The sequence below is a fragment of the Antedon bifida genome, chromosome 1 (assembly GCF_963402885.1).
Source record: "Antedon bifida chromosome 1, ecAntBifi1.1, whole genome shotgun sequence".
Taxonomy (NCBI): domain Eukaryota; kingdom Metazoa; phylum Echinodermata; class Crinoidea; order Comatulida; family Antedonidae; genus Antedon; species Antedon bifida.
In genome coordinates, this window is record NC_136226.1 from 17,646,274 (window position 1) to 17,668,960 (window position 22,687).

Sequence of the window (22,687 nt, forward strand, 5' to 3'; positions counted from 1 at the left end):
TCTCATCTGTTCCTTTCGCTCTCCGAAAGGGCTGATGAGGTTGACGTTCCACATATATCTCATCCTCCTCACTATCTTCTGAATCAGTAAATGATTTTCTTCCTACCATTTTTTCTTTAGGTACAGCACCCTTTACAGGAGTTTCTTTCATAATGTTGTTATCCTTCTTGGTTGTGACTAGAACAACTTTGTTTTTCTCTATCTTCCATTTCTGCCCATCTTTTCTTTTTATTTTTAGCTCTTCTCGTAGCTCCCTGCCTCTTTTCCTTTCCTCATAATTTAGATCAGGCGAAATGTACACATTGGAGAGAACCTTACTGACGCTGCTACGTAAATTCCTTGCTAATTTTAATACCTTTTGTTTATTTTCTGATGACGCCAGCTTAACTTTGATCAACCTTGGTTTTCCCTCATGGTTTTTTCTTCCAAGACGAGTTAGATCGAGTATTGATACATCAGGTACCTTGAGCTCCAAAAGCACTTTCTTGATTTGGTTTCCATCATCCTGGTGACCTTGACCCTCATCATCATTTTCCGATTCGGGAACATTGTGGAAAATCAGATTTGATCGTCTATTCTCTTTGTCAGCTTTGCTTTCAAAGAAGCTTTTAACCTTGTTTTCAATTATCTTTTCAATATTTGTTTCTTCTTTAACCACTGATTTTTCCATCTTGTGTATGACTTGTGTAAGGGACTCAATCTTCATCGTCAATTCTTCCAGATTGTTGCTATTTGGAATCGAGTTTGGGAAAAAAACAGACTGCCTATCTTCCAATACCTGGTTACAGTCCAAACAAAACCATCTAATTTGTGTGTATTGTTTACCTTTCTTGGATAAAACTTTGAAGTCAGATTGGAGTAGCCCAGCACATTCAAGGTGTGCCCATCCACAGCACCTATCACACATAACAGCTTTGCTATCATCAATGTTAATATGACATTCTTCATATATACACTGGAATTCATCATCATTTTGTTTTTCTACTGCTAGGCCTAGGCCCCCTTGCCTTCTATTGTTGTGGTTATTCACAGGTCTGCTAGCTGTCATGCCTGGCTGACTCTGGGCCTTTGTCTGCTGTGTACTTGGGGCTAGCCTATCAGACTTTTTTGAAACATCTTTCTTACTTACAGGACTTTTTACAACTACCATTTTGGCTGATGGAAGCAATCTATAAGGCACTTAAAACCTAGCTAAACCAATCAAACCTGTATCCTCTTCTTGAATCGCTTTTTTGAAGTGTTTTTTTTATTTCTGCATTAACACCCTCCTCAGTCTACAACTACCACTGTACAACTGTACGTAACAAAAAAATGGTAATAAATGCAATGCTTGGTTTGACAAGGAAGTCGAAACTGCTATAAAACAAAGAAGAGATGCAGCTCGTCTTCATAGAAAATGGGCAAAGAATAAAAGTAATTTAGATGAAGGGGAAAAGCTATGGCAAAGCTATCTTGATAAGAAAAATCATACAAAGAATCTAATTAGAAATAAGATTACTGAAATGCAAGTAAATAGGTCGATTGATATTGCCAACAAAGGTGGTCGTAATTGCCGTGACTTTTGGAAAGTGCTTAAAGGAAATACGCGAAAAAATGACACTGTACAATGCCTAAAAATACCGGGCACTAATGAAATAACTTGTGACCGAAATAAAATGAACTATACCGTCTTAGAGTATTGGAGAACACTAGGAAAGATGAATAGAAATTTAAATTCCGAGTATGATAAAGATTATATAGAGACTGTCAATTTCGTTAATAACCTTAAAATAAATAATGACTGCAGGCAAAATGTTGAGGATAGCACTAAATCAATCGTTGACATTAAACTCACATTAGATATAGTGAAATCTGCTATCTACCAATCAAAAAACAACAAATCTGCTGGTTCTGACAATATATCTAATGAATTACTTAAAAACGGTGGGACGATTTTAAATAGATTAATTTTATCACTATTCAAAAAAATTGTGAGTCTTGAAAAAGTACCGTCGGAATGGAATAGTAGCATTGTTGTACCAATATATAAAAAGGGTGATAGAAGGGACCTAAATAACTTTAGAGGAATATCTTTAACATCTTGCGTTTCTAAAATATTCAATAGAGTTGTACATTACACAGTTTCCGACTTCTTAGAAGAAAACAATACCCTTTCAGAAGTTCAGGGAGGGTTTAGACCCCACCGAAGATGTGAAGACCACATTTTTACTCTTAAAAAACATTGCTAGTTGCCAACTTGCTGAAGGCAAGAAGACTTACTTAGCATTCCTTGACAAAGAAAAAGCATTTGATAGCGTATGGAGAGATGGATTGCTAATGGCAATATGGAATATTGGAATTCGTGGTAGATTATGGAATATTATAAGTAGCTTGTACGACAATGTTAAGGGGCAAGTCAGATTTGGTGACATTGAAACACAGTCTTTTGATATAGAAGAAGGTGTTAAGCAAGGGTGTGTCCTTTCCCCAACCTTGTTTTGCATAATAATGAACGAACTCACTAAATTATTACGAGAACACGCGTTAGGTGTGCGCATACACGATATCTGCCTTGGTAGCCTTTTTTGGGCCGACGATATCGTACTTTTAGCAGATAGCGAAAAAGAACTCAATAAAATGTTAGATTTAGTATCCTTATTTGCTAAAAAATGGAAATTTAATTTTAATAGTGAAAAGTCAAATGTTTTGATAATAGGCCAGAATTTGAATAGCGAAAAACTTTGGAAATTGGGGGATACTTTTATATCTGAAGTTGAAACATATAAGTATCTTGGTGTATATATTTCTAGAAATCTAAAAGACAATTTCCACATCAATCAAGTTATTAAAAAGGGCAATAGGATCATTGCATACATTAAATCCATTATAGATAGACTCAACAATCTTGATCGTGTTGTATATGGAGATATCCTTTGGAGAAGTATCGGCCTTCCGACTATTAACTATGCTTGTGCTGTATGTGTTAATACAAATACTAAAGACATACAAAGGATTGAGTCTCTTCAATTACAAATGGCGCGAACAATTCTTAAAGCGAGTAGAAGCACTGCAAAAGAGGCACTATATGGCGATCTATGTTGGCAACCAATTAAAGTAACTCAGGATATTTTTAAAGCAAATAATATAAGAAATGTTATGTGTATGGAAATGTATCGTTGGCCAAAACTTATATTAAATACAATTATTAGACATAAGAATTTTAATTCAAGGTACCAATTTATTAATGAATTTGAAAAAACTTGTGATTATCTTAAGTTCGATTTCAATGCCATTCTTAATGATATATGTACAGGTTCTGATATTGATATAAACTGGGTCAAGCCATTTGAAAATACAATTAAACAATCGTATTCTACTTTTTGGAAACAAGAAGTATTAAGAAAATCATCTTTGCTTGATTACTCTTTGATAAAAGAGTCACCTGGCCTAGAACCTTACCTACTGGATAAAACAGATTTTTATGGCTCAAGTTTAAAATTTAAACTTCGTTCAAACACTTTACCACTTGGAAAAATTACAAATAAGTGGAACATTGATAATATAAATGACAAGTGTAAGGTTTGTGGGTCAGGTGAAGAAGATGTTAAACATTTCCTGTTTATTTGTAATAAGTTACATTGTATTAGAATGGAAGAATTACAAACACTTCAACGTAAACTCATTGCAATAAATTGTGTAGATACTTGGGTAAATTTTATTTCTAGTGACCTATCTATAAAGGTTCAATATGTCCTAGGAAGCACTTTATTTCATCAAAATAACTCTCACGACATTTATGCTGTATTTGACAGTTATTGTAAAATGTACACAAGCCGTGCTTGGAAATTAAGAAATGCAATTGTATTACAACTTTGAACTGTTTTATTTTAAAAAAGTGTTTTCTTTTCCATTGCTGTTGCAAAATTAGTAGTTGTATTAGTGTAGTTTTAGTTTGTAAATAAGTTTTGTAATAGCGTCGAGTCAAATTTTATGTCATTATCTCAAATATGTTTTATTTTCGTTTCAGTTTTTATTTTTCATTGTTTTTGTATTGAATTTTGTAATTGGTATGGACGCACCATCTACACATGTGTGCCACTGTTAAAAAAGTGTTGTTCCAAATAAATATTATTATTATTGATGTGTATGTGATGTCACATCCCGTCTTATGACGTCATTACAGCTTCATTTGCTGTACCCTGAGTATCGCACATTCGTGCTTTTTTGTTAATTAATTTGTTTAATTAAGAAGCCACAATGTGTGACACACACCCACAGCGTTATGTTGTTATATGCGGCTTCTTGGCGTAGTGGTTATCACGTTTGCTTAACACGCAGAAGGTACCTGGTTCGAGCCCGGGCGAAACCTTTTTTTCTTAAACTTTATGGTGAAAAGTACTGTATACGTAATATGATATAGAGTATATCTCGTTTTATTACTCGGGGTACCTGAGTCTAGGACTCTCTCATCTTTTCCTCTTCTTCTTCCATCTTGACACTATTGAGCAAAAAGTGCGATTTATAAAGTACTACTCCTCCCTCGTTGTAGTATTGAGCTCGGATTTAGCATGGATATACTACAGGGACATGTCCTCAAAGCTATAGAGCCGGATTTTTTAATTATCACTTTTACACATGTTTATCTTGCTTTGTGCTTATTACCATATTTATTTGTAATTTAAATGGATTAAAAAACTTTGTGTAACCTACATTTTTGGTGTAAGAGGTTTCGTAGTGTAGTGGTTATCAAGTCTGCTTAACACGCAGAAGGTCCCCTGGCGAGACCATTTTTCTTAAACTTTAGGGACATGTCCTCAAAGCTACAGAGCCGGATTTTTAAATTTCAAACCGGATGCAGCCATATCACATCTCGAAGATGGTACCGTATAGCCGTATTTGATGTGTATGTGACGTTACATCCGGTCTTATGACGTCATTACAGCTTCTTTTGCTGTACCCCGAGTATCGCACATTCGTGCTTGTTATCCCAACATTTGGACGTGATGAAATGTCTGACGGATTGTTTGTCTTACGACGTAATACACAGTCACACTTTCGCTAAAACAAAAGGTTCATCGAAGCCATACAATGTTGACGGCAACTGTGTGCAATTTAAATATGGCGGCAAATCAAACACAACAGCAACTTGAAGACGATTGAGGTATGGTTGGTATTATGTCATTTGTATCTATTTGTTCTGATGGCAAAATACCAGTGTTGTCCTTAATTAACAAGATGCATTATTCTATTAGAATTGAAATACGTTTTCCATGAGTCCGTCGCCTGTGGAATCCTCATTTTGGAGAGGGACGCGTACATAATTAAGTTGGGGACACCTCTCATGAAACGTCACAAAATAAACATGAATAATTCATCAGTTACATTTTGCTGTTCCGTGTGCACGCAATATTAGTATTAATAGAAACTATAATTTTAACACGTAATTCTATAGTAATAAATTCTATTAAAAAAAACATAAACTAAAGGCTGATTATTTCGACAATCCATACAAAATGCCGCTATTCTTTTATGAAATCGCACGCAGCAACCACAGCGGAGATAGGCCTAGAATCGTATCGCATGCAGTTGTAATCACTCATACGGAACAACACATTTAACTGATGAATTATTCATGTTTATTTTGTGACGTTTCATGCATGCACTTATGTACGAAAAAAAAAATCGCGATCAGGACACCCTTAATTAAAAGGACACTTTTCTGTGACACGAATGAAAAGCAATTGTGTTTTAACATTACGGCCATTTCAGGAGACATCCCCATTAGGAGACACGTTGTTGAGTTTCGAATGTGTCTTTTACGCACGTTGTGTGTATGAATTTGATATTATAGACTTATTTATCATCATTTTGATGTAAAGCAGATTGGCATAGAATATCTCTTTTGTATCTGTGAATCGAGTGTATGCATAAAACACAGTGCCGTTGTACTGAGAGTGAAACGCAAGGGCGTACGAGCAACGCAAGTTATTTTACCAATCACAAGCGATGGATTATTTGAACTTTCGCTTGTTATTTGTCAACTTGCTTGCTTTGCGTCTACATCCTTGCGTTGTGTCCTAGTGGGAACCAAGCTTTAGTCTGATCATCATCATGGTCTGATTCGATACGGTCTTCCAATAGCTGCTGTCAGTCTGATAGGTTCGATGTAAAGTTAGACACGTGACAGAAATATCAATTACCGGATTACACCGGGTTCTTTGTAGTTGTGTGTGTGTGAACGATGGACTATTACTGCAGGTAACCTCCCTGATTACTGTATCTAACTCCGATAGATAAACAGTGTACACATAGCTTTATTGGATAGTAACTATTTTAAGCGCATTTTCTTAAAGGGCGTATGTGGACAAACTAGTAAACAAAACACAAGTTCTATGATTGTTTTATTCAGTAGGATTATTGACGTTTTATTAAAAATAATTTAGTGGGCAAAGAAATATATCAGGCATGTCTTTTACCAGATGGTAAAACTTCCATAACCGACCATAGCCAGCATATGCTACTGTATGTTTATCATAAATGTTTTCATATTCTGAAAATTACTAATTCTTGCTGATAAAGATAAACTGATTGATATCATTATCATTACCCAATTTTAGAAAGTATTTTTTTTCAAACTGGAGAGGAAATTTTGTCTAAAAACGACCCTTGTCCATATATTATACTTCAACTAAATATTATAATGTTATATCTTATAAAATTGCATAATAATTATTTGGAGGCTCTAAAACCCTCAACCTTTGTTATTATTAAATTATACAACTAAGTAAACCTCGCCTTTTGCTTTTCTAATTGTAATTTTAACAATCTACCCGTCGTACAAAAATATATTTATATAATAAAATTACAAAAATAGCTTATCTACAATATTGTTAACCGCCAACACTAAACATCTAGAACAACAAACTTTGTTCATTTAATTTATGTAAAATGATGAATATATAAAATGCCATGTACCATACAATCGCTACGATATAAATTATGTATCATATATATTACAGAGTAGTTCTATACTTCCCTAAAATGTAAAATGTCACCTATAGATTTTTACGTAATCAAATTATTGCTAATTTTGAATTTTAACTATTACGGCTTTCGATTTAAATATGATTAAATATGATAGATATAATAACAATTAAGATATTAAAAGTCAGTATAAACAGATTACTGTATGTGCTTACAAATTAAAATCGTTATCTTTAATTAAACAAAAATTACAATTGATTGATTTATTTAGCATAATGCAGTTACAGTAGAATCCCTCGTTTGGGAGGACAATCCTATCCAGGGACACCCCTATCCGGGGGACACCTCTATTCAGCGGACACCTCTATTCAGCGGACACGTCTATTCAGCGGACAACGTGTGCTGTGTAACGATCACTTCTATTCAGAGGACACTCTTATTAAGAGGCTGAAGATATCCCCTAATATGGGTTCTACTGTGTATAGTACTGTATTACAAACTTGCAATGCAAACATCGTAAAGTTACACATTAAAATACAAAATACTTTACATTTAGTATTAAAATAAAAATGATTAATACAATAATTTATATTAATTCATTTCACATCAAACTTGTCTGTAAATAAAGTGTACTACAAGTTTTAACAAAAAATTGATATTATCAGTATTGATATAAAAATAAACATTTTACGGCAAGAGGTAGCTTGTTATTTATGTATGTTTGTAGTTTAGTGAGTAGCAACCAAGGACTATAACAACTTTGTCTCAACATCATTTCATGTTGTGATATATTCTACAACTACCCCAAGTTATCATTATCTGTAATTTGTTCGTTATATAATTGCTAACATTCACATAACATTTCCGAATAAAAAAATCGTATTTTAACATTTTCCAAAACTACTCAAAACATTTCTGAAAAAGCCAATTATTCAAAGTTTACACTTATAAAACGTTTTAAAATTATTCTAAATTTGTGATTATTGTTGATAATTCAATTATCAAAAGCTACCCATTAAGAGGAATTTCAACAATTATATTTCACTTCTTAAGCTAAAATTGTTATCTGCTCCAAGGCTTGGAAGATTATTTCATTCTTAATTTCAGGTGATTTCAAGTTGATTCACTTAGGCTACAATGTTTGCTTCCATCTGAATGGCATCCAAATCGTTCGACAGATTTTGCCCTATTGAAAAAAAAATTGTAAAAAGTTGTAGTAAATAAATGTCATCATACAGTCCAACCAGTGTACCACACCGAAATAGTTTGTTTAAATACATTGCCACATGTAACATTTTCGTATAATACATCGGTTATAGATGACACACATGTGATCAGTATCACAGAATTGCCTAGCTACAGTACAGGAACAGAGATACGGAATGATGATTCTGCATCTGGTTCTTCTTTTTCCGGTATGTATGTTTTACCAGAATATATAATATTTTTCTTTAATACGGATTTCCAATTTTTTAGATAGTCTTTCTATCAGACTGAAATATTTAATATTATCAACTTTGGTAATGAATGACGGAAATAAATGTTATTTTGATTGATTGAACTATTTAACCCTTCAATTTCTCTTTTCCTTAATTATCTAGTTATTGTCCTTTTTTATATATTACTATTATTTACTGTTACTGTTAAATATAAAACCTCTCACATTAATATTTAATTATTGAGTCTTACCTTTCTTTTGTAAAAACCAGTTGTTCCCGGATACTTTTCCTAGAAGTAGGTCTAGAACAGCTTGATGTATGAAGACATATTGGGCCTTAATTTAAAACAAAGAAAAAATTAACATATTGTAGGTGTGTCTAATAAACCCCAATTGAATGAGAAACATTTTATGTGTTTAATTGGTCAGATCTTTTTCATACATACTTGTATAATTACTAGTACATTGAAGGAATATTTATTTACTTACCTCAGTTTGAACCATATAACAGCGTTCAAGCCTCATTTGCGCAACCACTCCAAATATATCAATGTTATCGTTTGATTTTTGTCGCACCAGATATTGCGATAGTATATCCAATGCAATGAATACAGCTGTACGACCTACACCAGCACTGCAATGTAACAAAATATAATAATTAGCAATATTCATTTTGATCAATAACCTTTCCCAATGTTGGGTGCATCGTTTGATTCCAGATCTTAACTAATTTGATTAAATTATTTTTAAATACAATTGTGTTACATACAAAAGTGTTCAATAGTTGTAATGATAAGTTATCAATCACTTAAAATAATTAAAAGAGAAATTATACCATAAGTGACCCTAGCAATAGCTATGTAATTAATATTATGTAACAAGAGGTGCTTAAAGAAATACTGCTGGTTTCACAATGTGTAGCTTTATGCAGGAGCAGCACCAGTGGGAAGGAGAGGTGGATGATCCACCTTCTGTCAAGGAAAATAACCCTCATCCACCCTTCCAGTACATTTGTACTATATTTATAGTGTACTGATACTCTACTGTTGGCTTATTAGTCTATGACAGCAGCTTATACAGTAAATGTGGTTTGCCCTTTATATCATGTCTCACATTTACTTATTTATTTTTGGTTTGGTTTATTTATACTTGGTTTATTAAAAAAAGACATGGCTGAATTACGTCCTATGACATCTATAGAAAAATAACAAAATAAACATACTACAAAAATTACACACAAACATCAAATATAAAAAATAAAATTCATAAAAAGTATAAATTATGTAAAAATTACGAGACCACCTAGCAAGTAAAATCTTAGTGCTGTACTACTGGCTTTAGGTTATATCTATAGACGATTTTAAAATTAAATATGCAAATTATGTTTTTTATTGTACTTACCTACAATGTACCGCAGTAGGGCCTGCATTAGGTGATGATTGAGCATGTACAGTACGTACAAGTCGCATAAACGTGTCAGTTTCAGTTGGAACGCCATGAGCTGGCCATTCTGTGTAGTTAAAGTGTCTAACAGCTCTCACTACACCATCCTGCAATGAACATATAATAATTGTTATTACTACAATATATACCATTATTGAATTAATGGAGGATAACATTAATTAAGACATTTTGGGTACTGTAATTTGGTGTGTTCAAATACCATAATAGTTTGGTACACATAAGTCCTTAACCTAAATACCTATTTAACATTATACTAGAACTGATGACAATACTATTAAGTAAAGAAAAAGATTTCCCCTATTCTTTCCCCTAAAGTTACTAATATATGGCAGACATGCTGTTACTTTTCATTTAAAGATGGTTGTTTTATTGTTATATTATATTATTCCATATACGTGACCTTTCTTCATGTTATTGAAACCAATTTTTTTATAAATTAATTGACAGGGAGGCACAGACCAAATTCTAAACCACCTGTTGATATACTGAATATTAATAAATTATTTTGAAACGATAATAATAAATAAATCTGTGAGAATGAGAAAAAGCTGCACCAACCGAGATTCAAACTCAGAACCTGTCCTAACCAGATTTTCTCATTGTTATCATTTCAAATATTTATAAAACTAATATTAGTTACAAACTACTTTATATAGATTTACAATATGTAATCTGAGATCAATATATTAATAGATTGAGTGAGTGCAACTAAGTTTCTATTTCATATTGGAGACTTATAAATAGTGTTTTAATGTACTTACTTTTTCAATAGTGAATTCTCGAATGATCCATTCCGGCATAGCATTCTCAGCTGTCATAGTAACAGTAATATTACCATATATGGTCGAGTCCTGGTCAAAAGGCCAGTAATGATCACACTTTACCTTTAGAAATTATAATTTATATATATTTATTTATCATATATTGTTTAATGAAGGAAAATTTGCCATTTTATACTGTATACCCATTAGTTTTGATGGTGTGAAGAAGAATAAAAAACAAATAAATGAGAAAAATAATGTATTGCCACGGGTAGTCAAATTCCTAGTCAAAGAAATTATAATTGATATAATATTAGATATGTATCGATAATTCTAATATATGTTTCCATTGAGATAATACTGATTAAAAATGCACATGTAGTAGCTGGAATGTTCCTATGAAAATTGGTCCTAAAAAAAGCCAAGCAATAACACAAAACAGAATACTGTTGAAAGTTTATGTAAAATCTATCTTTATGAATAATTTGTTTTTGTTGTACATTCATTTCAGTGTATGAGATAATTTAGTCTAGACAGAGAATCAAATATTCGTATACAAATAACATTGTGGCATGAATTAATTAATTAATAATTAATTTAAATTAATGAAATGATTAATACTAACTCGTCCCTGCTCAACGCATTTTCCAATCATTACAATAGTTGGCACGTTGTGGTCCCAAATCATTCTCCAAAAATCATTTTTAGTGTCTGGTAATGGACCCTGTGTTGCTATGTATTCTTCCATTGCACCAGAAACACCCTAAAATAAAGTGAATTATTTATTTGTTATACGAAAGATATATAAAGATGAGGTTATTTTATACACCAGTTTTCCATTAACGGCTACCCAGCTGTACGCATCTTTAAAAAATGTTACACTGCCCAAATAGTTTGCGAACCATCATTATACAAACTGCCTTCAAAGTTTTTTGCATAATTTACCATGACAAGCTAAATTAATTTTTTTTTCTGAACGCATTGTATATTTTCCCTACTATGGTACTATAGAAAATGTGCACATATTGCTAAGTAACCAGTCATTTTTAACATTTCAATGGAATTGGTGTTTGGCACATTAACATACAAGATACAACATAACATTTACGCAAGATCCAAATTGTGATCCAGTTACCCAAAGCATTTTCACGACTAATTTGCCTTTAGGTTTAAGATATGGGACATAGGACTTTGATTTTGTGTAGCAAAGCAAGGTAAATAATCTTATACCTTTTTATAGAGAAAGAAAGGTCTGTGTCGGAACAAGTGGCTTCCACTAAAATGTTCACCCATGGATCAGTACACTGTGTACAATATGAATCCATAACGGCATGGTTCTGAACAGGCCCTTCACATTTAATAATGTATATAGGTCAACTTACTGTCATAAAACTAGCATTGATGTAATCCTCAGCACCAGAAATCTGTACTCTATTATGATCATCTAAAAAAATAACATAAAATATATATAATTCCATAGCCATAACATCAGCAAAAATTTGAGGTTCGCTTGCTCCATGGTTCTGGTGGTAGAACAAGTCTTCTCGGATAAGGACTATAAACTGTCTTAAATTGCACGTGTGCACTTTAATGAACCTATTACATCTTTCGAGACAAGTAGAGGATTAGTGTACTAGTTCACACACAGCCACTGTCATAGACAGATGAAAGAGTGCCTAAAAAGGCTGCACTGACATGACGTGACTCTTAAAGGGGAGAAGCATGTAGTTAAGTGTAACATCTACAATTGGCGCTATAAAGAACATGTATATTAAATATAACATTACCTAAAAATTGCATTAAATTTAATTATATTATCAATATTAATATTAAGATACGATATGAGACAGAAGACAGTGCATCTGGAATGTTCCATTTTGGTCTATCATTGGTGTATTCAAGGACAATCCTAGTTCTATTAACTGTATATCACAAAATAGATCATAAAACTTATCATCCTCTTTAAAGATCAGTATTTTTTAAAGGTTTGGATTGAGAATAGAGACTAGTAAAAATGTGAGGTTTGCAGTACACTGTGTGTTTCTAAAAAGAAAATCCAGATCTAACATGATATTACTGCACTTACAAGGCAAGATGTTACTATAGCGATTCTTGTATCTGTTCTCAAGCAGATCACCAGCAACTGATGTTTGTTCTAGTCCTATCGTTCTTAGATCCTAAAAAGAAAAGCGTTATCGATTGTTATCTGATTCATCAACAAATTTACCCATTCTGACATCTTTTCTAAAAGGATGGTGTAACAAAAAACTCACTACCTCCACACTGAACGAAATAAATCTAAAAAAAAATATATGTTCGATTAAAAATTAAACAGCAAAGTTTGGATATGGTCAGAAAACTTTAGAAGATGTATCCATCTGAATTAACACTCCTTCAAAATCAGAATAAGTTATAGGTGCAATTTGTATCACACTGTATATAACAGATTTACTGTAACTTTTCACTAGACTCAAATCATCAATACTGTCATGGTGCGTTTTAGAAAATTCTTGTTTTAGGTTATTTTAGCTTCACAACTTGTTACATATTGTTATTAATGTTTTTCAAATATGACAGCATCGTAAAATGTTGAATAGAACAAAATTATCAATGTTTATGTGATACAAATCAATCAATTCAATTATATATAATAATAATTATTATTTATTATTATTATAATTAATATTATATTATATGCGTGTGTTATTGGTTTAAATTTTGAGAAAGTTCATTTATAAAACTTTACACTAAAACAGGTACAGTACAATTAAATTTAAATTTAAACTTACTTCATATTCATCTGAGAATTTGTAACGTCCTGCAGAACCCATAGACTTGACGTGATGTACGAATCGTGTGTTTGGAACAGGTCTACATGCAACGAAAGTGGTGGCAATAAATACAACAAAACAATATAGGTGGAGTAGTTTTGTATAGACAAAAAAAGGTTTTCCATGTCATTAAAGTTGTAAAACTGAAAGAATTTGTTAGGTACTCATGGTAATGCAGTAAAACTCCTATTAAGGATAATAAAACTTGATTGTATTTGTTTGTTTCTTCTTCAAGAAAGTATGTATATCTTTTATTGGAATGTACCTTATAATAGTGGTGTCTCTTCAACTGTGATAAATATAGAATGTTCCGACATAATTGTACATAGGATTATTCAAATTTAATGTATATCTGAAAACAACCAAACTTAACAATAATCAAATACAGACCTTGAAAAGCGCCCTCTCCTGGATGCATGACTCTTTCCACGAGGGTGAACTTCGACAACTGTAGAATTATTAGCATTTGCATTGTAGTGTCCTCCGTAAGAGACATTTTCTAGAGGTATTTTTCCATTTGAATTCGAAATATATCTGCATAAAAATAACAATAAACAAGCTTACTTTTAAATGAAAAAGTTAAAATCTAAATTGTAATAGCCATGAGCCATTCATTGTACTCTTTCTCCTACCAGGTTCATGATTTATAATTGCTCTGAAGTAATTTTCCATTCCAGTTTTTTTTAGTCCAATTTATTGGAAATTAGCAAACAATTGTGACTAAGTTCTCTGCTACCTTTGCACATCACATATTAAGGTAAAAGGTACACACTGGTATTGGCTACAGTAGTACAGAAAAAAAAAACAATCACTTACGGGTCTTCATCATTACAAGAACAGCAAACACAGATAAGAAGGATAATAAGAAGTATAGTGAACACTCCAACAGTGCCAGCAACGATGTAACCAAAGATCTTGGGATCACGGTTTGTGACGATACGAGATGACCACTCTGTGTCTGAATATTGTCCTTCTTCATTGTATCCACGAATCGCATATCTGAAATATTATTATTAGTGGCAATTATTATTAATATCACATATGATTATTACATACAGTAAATAAAACATGTTTTTTTTTGTTTGAGAGAAATCAGGCTGGATTTTAATACAGAACCTTGGGATCGGTAGCCAGGCAACAAGGTACAACTTCACTCAAATACATTATCCGTGGGGTTGAAGTTGATGATCATGATACAGCCTGCCAATGATTAGAGCGGAAGTAGTAAGGTGGTAAGGAGCTATACAATAGATGACCACTCTTGACTGTTTATGGCCAGATTGACTGTCGCAGAACACACAAGTAGATTTAATCAGAATACTATGAACAAACCTCCAAGATGTAGCTGTTTTAAGTGGGCCGTTGCATGGCTCTGTATTTGAACTACAAGGGTCTTCATCTCCAACAGTGATGGTGACAGTTTGCACAGACTCTGCTTGTCTTCTTCGACGCCGTGCCGCATTTGTGAACCAATTACTCCTTGGACCAGATTGATAAATTCCCCAAAAGTTGTTTCCTTGTATTCCCCTGTATGTTGGCAAAATAGCAGGTGCTGCCTCACTTAAATCTGGCAGAAAAGGAATGAAACGTTATGGAAGCTTGTAGCATAAAGGTCGCATCACACTAACACAGTCCTACTGTAGTAACATCATAACATAGCTTATCATCCATCATAAGTTATAGCAAAAGGCCACCAAGAGAACAGACTACAACCCACCAATGGCAAGAGCTCAGCACAACACTAGAAAGAGCTCAACATGGTCTCACCAGCTAAAAGATCTCACTACATCATCAACAATAGAAATATCACAATGTGGTCTCATCAGCTAAAAGATCTCACTACAACATCAACAATAGAAAGAGCCCAACATGGTCTCACCAGCTGAAAGATCTCACTACAATACATCAATAGCAAGAGCCCAATCCACACCAATGACAGGATCTCACAACAAAATCAACAATAGAAAGAGTCCAATATGTTCTTATCAGCTATCCACAACATCAACAGTAGAAAGAGCCAAACATGGTCTCACCAGCTAAAATACCTCACTAAAATTCATCAATTGTAAGACCTAGCATCACATCCAATGCAGCTCAGCACAACATGACCAATAGTATAGACCACACAGCATCACCAGCTGTAAGATCCACCTATATACTTTTTAAAATAAACATCAGATTGATGTTCACATACTTTAGGAAAATAATCCTGCATACCTTCATCTTCAGAATATTCTCTAACCATGATCACAAATGACACAACTACTCCATTCAAATCGGAGAAAAGACTACTTCGAATTGTAATAGTAAATGTGGTATCAGTAGAATCAATCAGAGTTACTGCGTTTGAGAGTTCATCAATGATAAGTGGAGCTGAATATAAACAAATTAAAACAATGAATGAATAAAATAAAAATAATTGTTTGTCAATACTTTGATAATACAATCAATAGGAAATTCATCATGACTGACATGGAAAGGATCCTTAGGTTTCAGTGGCATATCCCACAGAAAAAAAAAATGTTTTAATGGTTTAAGGAGTTGTTTCCAATTAATTTGCTTAATTACATACTCAATGAATAATTTTGCAATTCCAAATCTTCCACATAAAACTTTTAGCTTCTTTACACACACACCCTTTAACTTGGATACACATAGAGGGCAAATTGAATGGCCATCCTTAGTCTTTAAAATGATGAGTCTAGCTTCTTAATTATTATCAAAATATCATTTCATGATAAATGTAATATTAAATTCAAGAAATATTAAGCAAATGTATATCAAAATTACTTACGTTCAAGGTCTAATGCAATATCTGATTGTGTAACTGGTTCTCCTTGACCTTCTAAGTTTGAGGCAGTAATCTGAAGAAAAACGAAAGGTTTTACAAATTTAACTGTGATGTAATGAATAAGTTTCTTCTGTAAAAAAGAAAAACATCGGGGTTTACAGTTCATTAAATTCTCTTCAAGTATTTTCTGTTTATTTTGGAGTGCTAATTATCTTCTTCATCCTGGCTGGGACATAAAGCTGCAACAAAGTTCCACAATTTAGTTTTTCCTTGCCACTGTTCTGCTCTTCTCCTAATTAAGGTCATCTTTCTTCAGGTCTGTTAAAATGAAATCCAAGTTGTTTCTGGTCCCCATCTGTTTCCTTTTCCCTGTTACTTGAGTGTTACTTTGGGTATGCATCATGATTTTGAAGTGTGAAACGATTGAGCAGTAACATACTATTTTAAATGCATCTAATTATTCACTTACTGTAAATGAGTATGTATATCCAGCCGTTAGCCCTGATATGGCAATATTTTGGAATTCCACATGGTTAGGTTGAGCCGTAATCTCAAAGAAAGATTCATCAAGAACGTCATTACCCTGAGAAAAAGACATTCGAATAAACATACTGAAGAAATATTTATACAGATAAAGATATATCAGAAAAATCAGTGCCGTAGTCAGGGGAACTAAAAGTGGTGCGGTCTGGTCGCAAAAAAGGAACAATCTATGTGCGGGTCACAGGGTTGTCAAAGACTTCTGTCAAAAAGTGGTCAGGTTGACTACGGTTCTGCATTAAAATAACTCCCCCTGCAAGAGTAGCTTTATAATGACCCTTTTGTTGTCAAAGTTATTGTTGTCATAATTATATAGTCGTTTTAGAAATCAGTCCTAAAGTGCTTAGTAATAAAATGAGATTAAAATAAGTAAATGATTGGATTACAATATTACACTGAACATTAAATTTATATTCCACACACAAAAAAACTCTTATTCCAGAGTCTTAACTAGGTTACTCCAAAAATGTTTTCTTCTGGTTTTATACTGTATATATAACACTAGGCTAGTGCCATCCAAAGTATCTTACCCGAGTTCCAGTGTAAGCTATGATATAACTAGTGATGACACCGTTTGGTTCTGATGGAGCATTAAAGGAAACCAACACTTGGTAGGCTTTATCTTTCACTACAGAGAATGACATCACTGGACCAGGCACTGTATTTAAAGAGATATATTAATAGAAATGTAAAGGTAACTACAAGTTAATATTGTACTTCTCTCTCATAAATGGGATGTATATTTACTCCAGATTCAGACACACCAGAAAACCTCCCAATTGCATACAACTTTAAACTTTTCCAAGTTTAACCAAGAAAGCAGTTGTACAGAGGCAATGCTGATGTAATGCAATGGGACATCAACCGTCTTTAACTGCTTAGCATTCAACAGCTTATTGAAATTGTAACAGGTCAACTTTAATATTTATCTACAGGAGCCTAGATCAAAACAGAATTAAAGATATATTCCCAGACTTGTATAATCTTGAAATATTGTACAGAAAACCTACTAATCCAATTATATCTGATTTCATTATTTGTAAAAAATGTAGTAAAATCCTTACCTGCCGAAAAAGTTCGCTGTCGGTATATAACTGGTCGACTGAGAGCGCCATTTGTTTCTGTTCGGATAGTGTACTCAACAGTAGTGTGAGGTAGGATGTTGGTAAGTGTCAGTTGTGTAGACGATGTGGATTGTGGGGAAGGTCCAGAAATACCAATATCGATAGGTGTGTAGGAGATAACATAGTAATCAACCGGTTCAGCCGCTGCAGTCCAAGAGATTGTGATTAAATTTTCTGTGACTTCATCAGACACAACATTACTTGGTGCAAACGGACCTACAGATAAAAATGTGAAAATAAAATCTATATGCTCAAAGAAACAATGAATGGAAAGTGATAGAATTATTGATAATAAAATTTATTGGTATAAATACAAGTACTCATTTGTTCAATTGAATGTAAATTTGATCTATTTTAAATACTTTTATGTGTTCTTTTTAAGCATTATTTATACTAACTGGTATACTCCACTAAAACACCTGAACAAACATCATATTTAGGTACAGTAGGCATAATACATTATTTTTATGATGGGCTTGTACCCCACATTAGGCTTATACCTGAGTTAATACAGATGTAATTCTAATTAATAATCACTGTTTAAAAGGAATGGAGCTTGCAATGAATTTGATGCTAGGCAAAAAAAGTATATTCACAACTTACGTGTTGTTACACGTTTTGTGTAAGGTTCACTTTGCAGTCCACCTGACTCGGTTATTATGCTAACAGTGTAAGGCTGAGCTACCATTAAACCTGCAGCTTGATACATCAATGAACTCGTTGAAATGGTTGTCTCTTCCACGACAGTTGATGAGCCTTCAAGTGTGTATGACAATATGTATTGGTCAACGACACCTACTGCAGCTTCCCATTGTATTGTAAATTGAGTTTCTTCTGTCGTTTCGGCTGATGAAGTCACTGGACTTGGATCTGTAGAAAAAAAAATCAATTTAATATTGCAATTGCAAGTATATTTTTCTATTAACCACACAATTTCAACAATGTATTATTTCTTGAAAATAAGAAAATCATATATATCACATATCACATATATTACTTTTTTGAAAAAATTACTGTTAGCAAATGTTATGTATGAGTCAAAGCATTAATTAAAAATCAAATTAGTTAAGCAATAAAGTATAAACAGATTTTTTTAAATTACTGGCAAAATAAAAATATAAATTCTTCTGATTAAAAAAATTGGTGCCTTGTAATTTGTGTTTAATTTATTGCACCTACCAGTTCTTTGGGATGTCGATCGTTCATTACTCTCCAAGACCTCGCCAGCATCCATAGCAACAACAGACAATGTGAACATGTACAACTGACCCGGAGTTAGGCTTTCGACCGTGTATTCATTCACACCACTGTTCAAAAGTATCGGGTTTGCAGGGCTGTTTGGATTATATGTCAATTTGTACTGGTAGCTCTGATCAATGCCGTCTGGCGTTGTCCAGACAAGATCAACTGTTGTAGTTGTTGTTTCTACAGCTGAGATTTCACTGTCTGGTGGGACTGTGAAGAAAAATAAATAATATGTTAAAATACAGGCTGGCAAGACAACTGAATTATTATGACTATGTATTACTAAAAGCCTTTGTTTTCTAGTCTAGTCAAGGTAAACTCATGTATAGTTTATGGATATGAAGTCTGAAATGAAGAAAAATTTTAAGTAATAATTATTTTTCCTTTAAAAGATAGCACAGAATCACAGAAAAAAACAAAGATATTATTGCTTATTATTTAAAAAAGGAAATAGATCTTACTAGTGTATTCTGTAACAGAGGACCTGGAACTCTGCTCATTTCCAGAAACTGTGTAAATTTCAAACTCATAAACACGTCCAGGCAGCAGGTTTGTAAACAAGGCAGATGTATCACTGCTAGAGAAGCTTGCTGGAGATGCTGGCACTCCTGCATCTGGAGTATATTCTATGACATAGTTATCAAAGACACCCGCAGCAGCAGTCCAACTGAGTTCAATCTCTTGAGTTGCTCTACTGTCAGCTTGCAAGGTTACAGCATGGGGTTCTAAAAGACAATTGAAGCTCAATGTTAAAGTGATGTCTGAGGGAAACAGATTTTTATAAACATGACGAAAAGTAGTAAAAATATTAAAAATAGGCAGATTTTCATTGAAAAGCTGTAAAATAGGCAAGCAAGAAGTGGGCATACAGTATATATCAGCAAAATGTTGATATTATGTGTATAAAAACATAGTCAAGGCTAAAGCTTCATTTATGATTAAAATCAAACAGACTGAAGATTCTTTAATTATAGAATTTTGTAATTTATTCTTAGATGGGAATGTTGAAAATATATTTGTTCTAATACAATCTTTATATGAATTGAATTTGAAATGTGTCTTTAATATAACTATTTAAATTTACATATATTTCAAATGATTGACTGCGTTCAGATATTGCTTTAATGTTCATTTCATATATTTCTATTTTAATATTTAGTTATTAAAAGAATACTTACTGGTTCGTTGTGTAGCAGTAACAGCTCCTGTAGATTTCACAACACCATCTTTTACCAGACGAAGTTCAATAGTATAAAGCTGTCCTGGTGTCAGTTGCTCAAGGTCCATCCTTCGTTCGACAGAGCTACTTATGTCAGTTGCTGTATTTGGAATACCATCACTTGGTGTGTAGCTAACCTCATAGGCATTGAAGTAACCAATAGCCTCAGTCCAGGTAAACTCTATCAACACATCTGTATATCGTGTTATAGTAATCACAGATGCAAATTCTGGAGTAACAAAAAATACATATGTATAACATTCATTCAACAGATTAAAAGTAACTACACATTTACTTTATTTTCTTCCATAAATATACAGCAGTATTTGACTTTGAATTGAAAATAGAATTTAATAAATGTATATAAGTTTCAATCTGGTAAAAGATACCATAGAAAATAAAGATTTTTAATTCAAAAGATAGATATATCAATCCAACATTCGGTTAAGGTACTGTAAATAATTATCTTTAGCCTACAGTAGAAGAATTATTTGTACAGTACAAAACCTGTGTTTAGGAAGTATGAGTTTAAAAAACTATTTTGATGTAAAACGTACGTGCACAAGTAATCTGCTGACATCCAAGTACGTCATTTTCATCTGGATAACCTCCAAGAGTAATTCCTTGTGCTTCTGCTCCAGTCTTTACCACCTCTACACATGCATACATGTACTGGTCACATGTATAACCAGATAAATCAAGAGTGGCACTGACTCCTTGGAAATCTAAGGCTGTTGGTGGTGATAACGCAAGACTGCGTTGACTTGGACTAAGATTTGCAAGTGTTTCACCATATCGTAGAGTGCTGTCATCGTTGGAGGCACTCACAAATACATTCAGATCCCATATGTTGCTACCAGATATGGTTAGGCTCTCAGCCCAAGGAAAAACTTCAACATTAAAGTTAAAGGTGTGCTGATCATCTCCTTCTGCAACTCCTGTATTCTCAAAATTTGGAGATACTTGTTGAATTCCGATGCCTGGAAAAATAAATAATTCAGTATTTATCATTTGGTTCATTTAAAAAAGGATATTTGAAAAGGGTGGATATTCCATTTTATAACTTTTCCCTTCGAAAATACTAACATTTTTAATTTATTAATTTAATTTGTTGTTTATAATTATAATAGAAAAGATTACTTGTTTAAAAATTTCAGAAAACTTACCCAAGCATCTGATCTCAACACAGCCAGTACGACCAGTCAATGATTGTGTACTTGCGAAATCAAAATCAGGAGCAGCATTTGCATTCTCTTCAATCTCCACACACAAGTACATCACTTCAGAGCATCTCTTTCCACTAATATCAAAGACACCGCTAACTCCATCCAATGACAATGTCGCACCAGGAACAAGATCTTTATCCATCTCACTTGATGGAACAACTGCCATAATAAAGTCAGTTCTTTGGCTACCATCGGCTACTGGGCTTAAGAATGCTTCTGCTGCCCAGAGATCATCACCATTGACACCAGCATAGAGGGGATCAGACATGATCTCAACATTAAACCTTACAGTTTGGGCATTGTTATCCTCTTTCATTGGGCTTCCAGATGTAACAGTAACTCCTACTGATGTTATTCTTATACCTGCAGCACAAATATATTCATTAGTTAATAATGTATACAGTATATGGAAATTATTCCCACTTATCTCTTTTTGGTTTTGATGTTGATATATTCATAAATTCAAAAACATATAGAGATGAAAGCCATCACCACTTGTGACCAAAATGTATTACATAATGCATTAATTAATGTCCAGTATATTACTGAGCAGTTTATAATTTCTTCTAATGCTTTGTATATATAAAAGTATCTCAATATGGAGATCTCGTTTTGTGAATTAATATACTGAAAGATGTGGACGTATCAATTTGATCTCTGTTGCGCATGTGTATAATTGAGAACTTGTGCTGTTCTGCTGTACCACGCCAAGAGTGTTATTGAGTATCTATCATTTTAATACTGTGTGGTCTAATGGTTAGGACATTTGCATATCAAGCAGAAGGTTAAGTGTTTTTAATCTCAGTAAAAGTGACTTTTTCTCATTCTCACAGATCCTCATCTTTATTGTTTCAAAATAATTAATCAATTAACATTCAGTATATCACTAGGCAATTTAGAATTACATGGTAAAAATATAATACATTATATATATATATATATGTGATGAGAATTCTGTTGAAGCTCTATTCATATTACAGTAAAATCATCCAAATAAGGCAAACTTGGCTTATATTGGATGAATCGTATTTATACATTAACCTTTGTATTAAATTAATCTTTGTATTAGATATAACATACCTTCA

General features: G+C 33.1%; 1 protein-coding gene across 1 annotated transcript in view; it reads right to left on the reverse strand.

Moving 5' to 3' along the window:
* Positions 1-6,362: 6,362 nt before the first annotated feature.
* Positions 6,363-22,687, reverse strand: part of LOC144835110 (uncharacterized) — a 59,638-nt gene continuing 43,313 nt past the window's right edge. The window contains exons 48-70 of the mRNA XM_078690154.1: positions 21,543-21,965; positions 20,934-21,356; positions 20,336-20,605; positions 19,619-19,882; positions 19,092-19,367; positions 18,516-18,782; positions 17,853-18,128; positions 17,319-17,446; positions 16,718-16,831; positions 16,252-16,321; positions 15,675-15,830; positions 14,790-15,024; positions 14,274-14,456; positions 13,848-13,991; positions 13,416-13,497; positions 12,713-12,803; positions 12,009-12,070; positions 11,252-11,389; positions 10,627-10,749; positions 9,803-9,951; positions 8,891-9,035; positions 8,653-8,737; positions 6,363-8,149 (exon numbers count right to left, since the gene is read on the reverse strand). Of these exons, the coding sequence (XP_078546280.1) occupies positions 8,091-8,149; positions 8,653-8,737; positions 8,891-9,035; positions 9,803-9,951; positions 10,627-10,749; positions 11,252-11,389; positions 12,009-12,070; positions 12,713-12,803; positions 13,416-13,497; positions 13,848-13,991; positions 14,274-14,456; positions 14,790-15,024; positions 15,675-15,830; positions 16,252-16,321; positions 16,718-16,831; positions 17,319-17,446; positions 17,853-18,128; positions 18,516-18,782; positions 19,092-19,367; positions 19,619-19,882; positions 20,336-20,605; positions 20,934-21,356; positions 21,543-21,965 (4,163 nt within the window). The 3' untranslated portion in view covers positions 6,363-8,090. The remainder of the gene's footprint in view (positions 8,150-8,652; positions 8,738-8,890; positions 9,036-9,802; positions 9,952-10,626; positions 10,750-11,251; positions 11,390-12,008; positions 12,071-12,712; positions 12,804-13,415; positions 13,498-13,847; positions 13,992-14,273; positions 14,457-14,789; positions 15,025-15,674; positions 15,831-16,251; positions 16,322-16,717; positions 16,832-17,318; positions 17,447-17,852; positions 18,129-18,515; positions 18,783-19,091; positions 19,368-19,618; positions 19,883-20,335; positions 20,606-20,933; positions 21,357-21,542; positions 21,966-22,687) is intronic.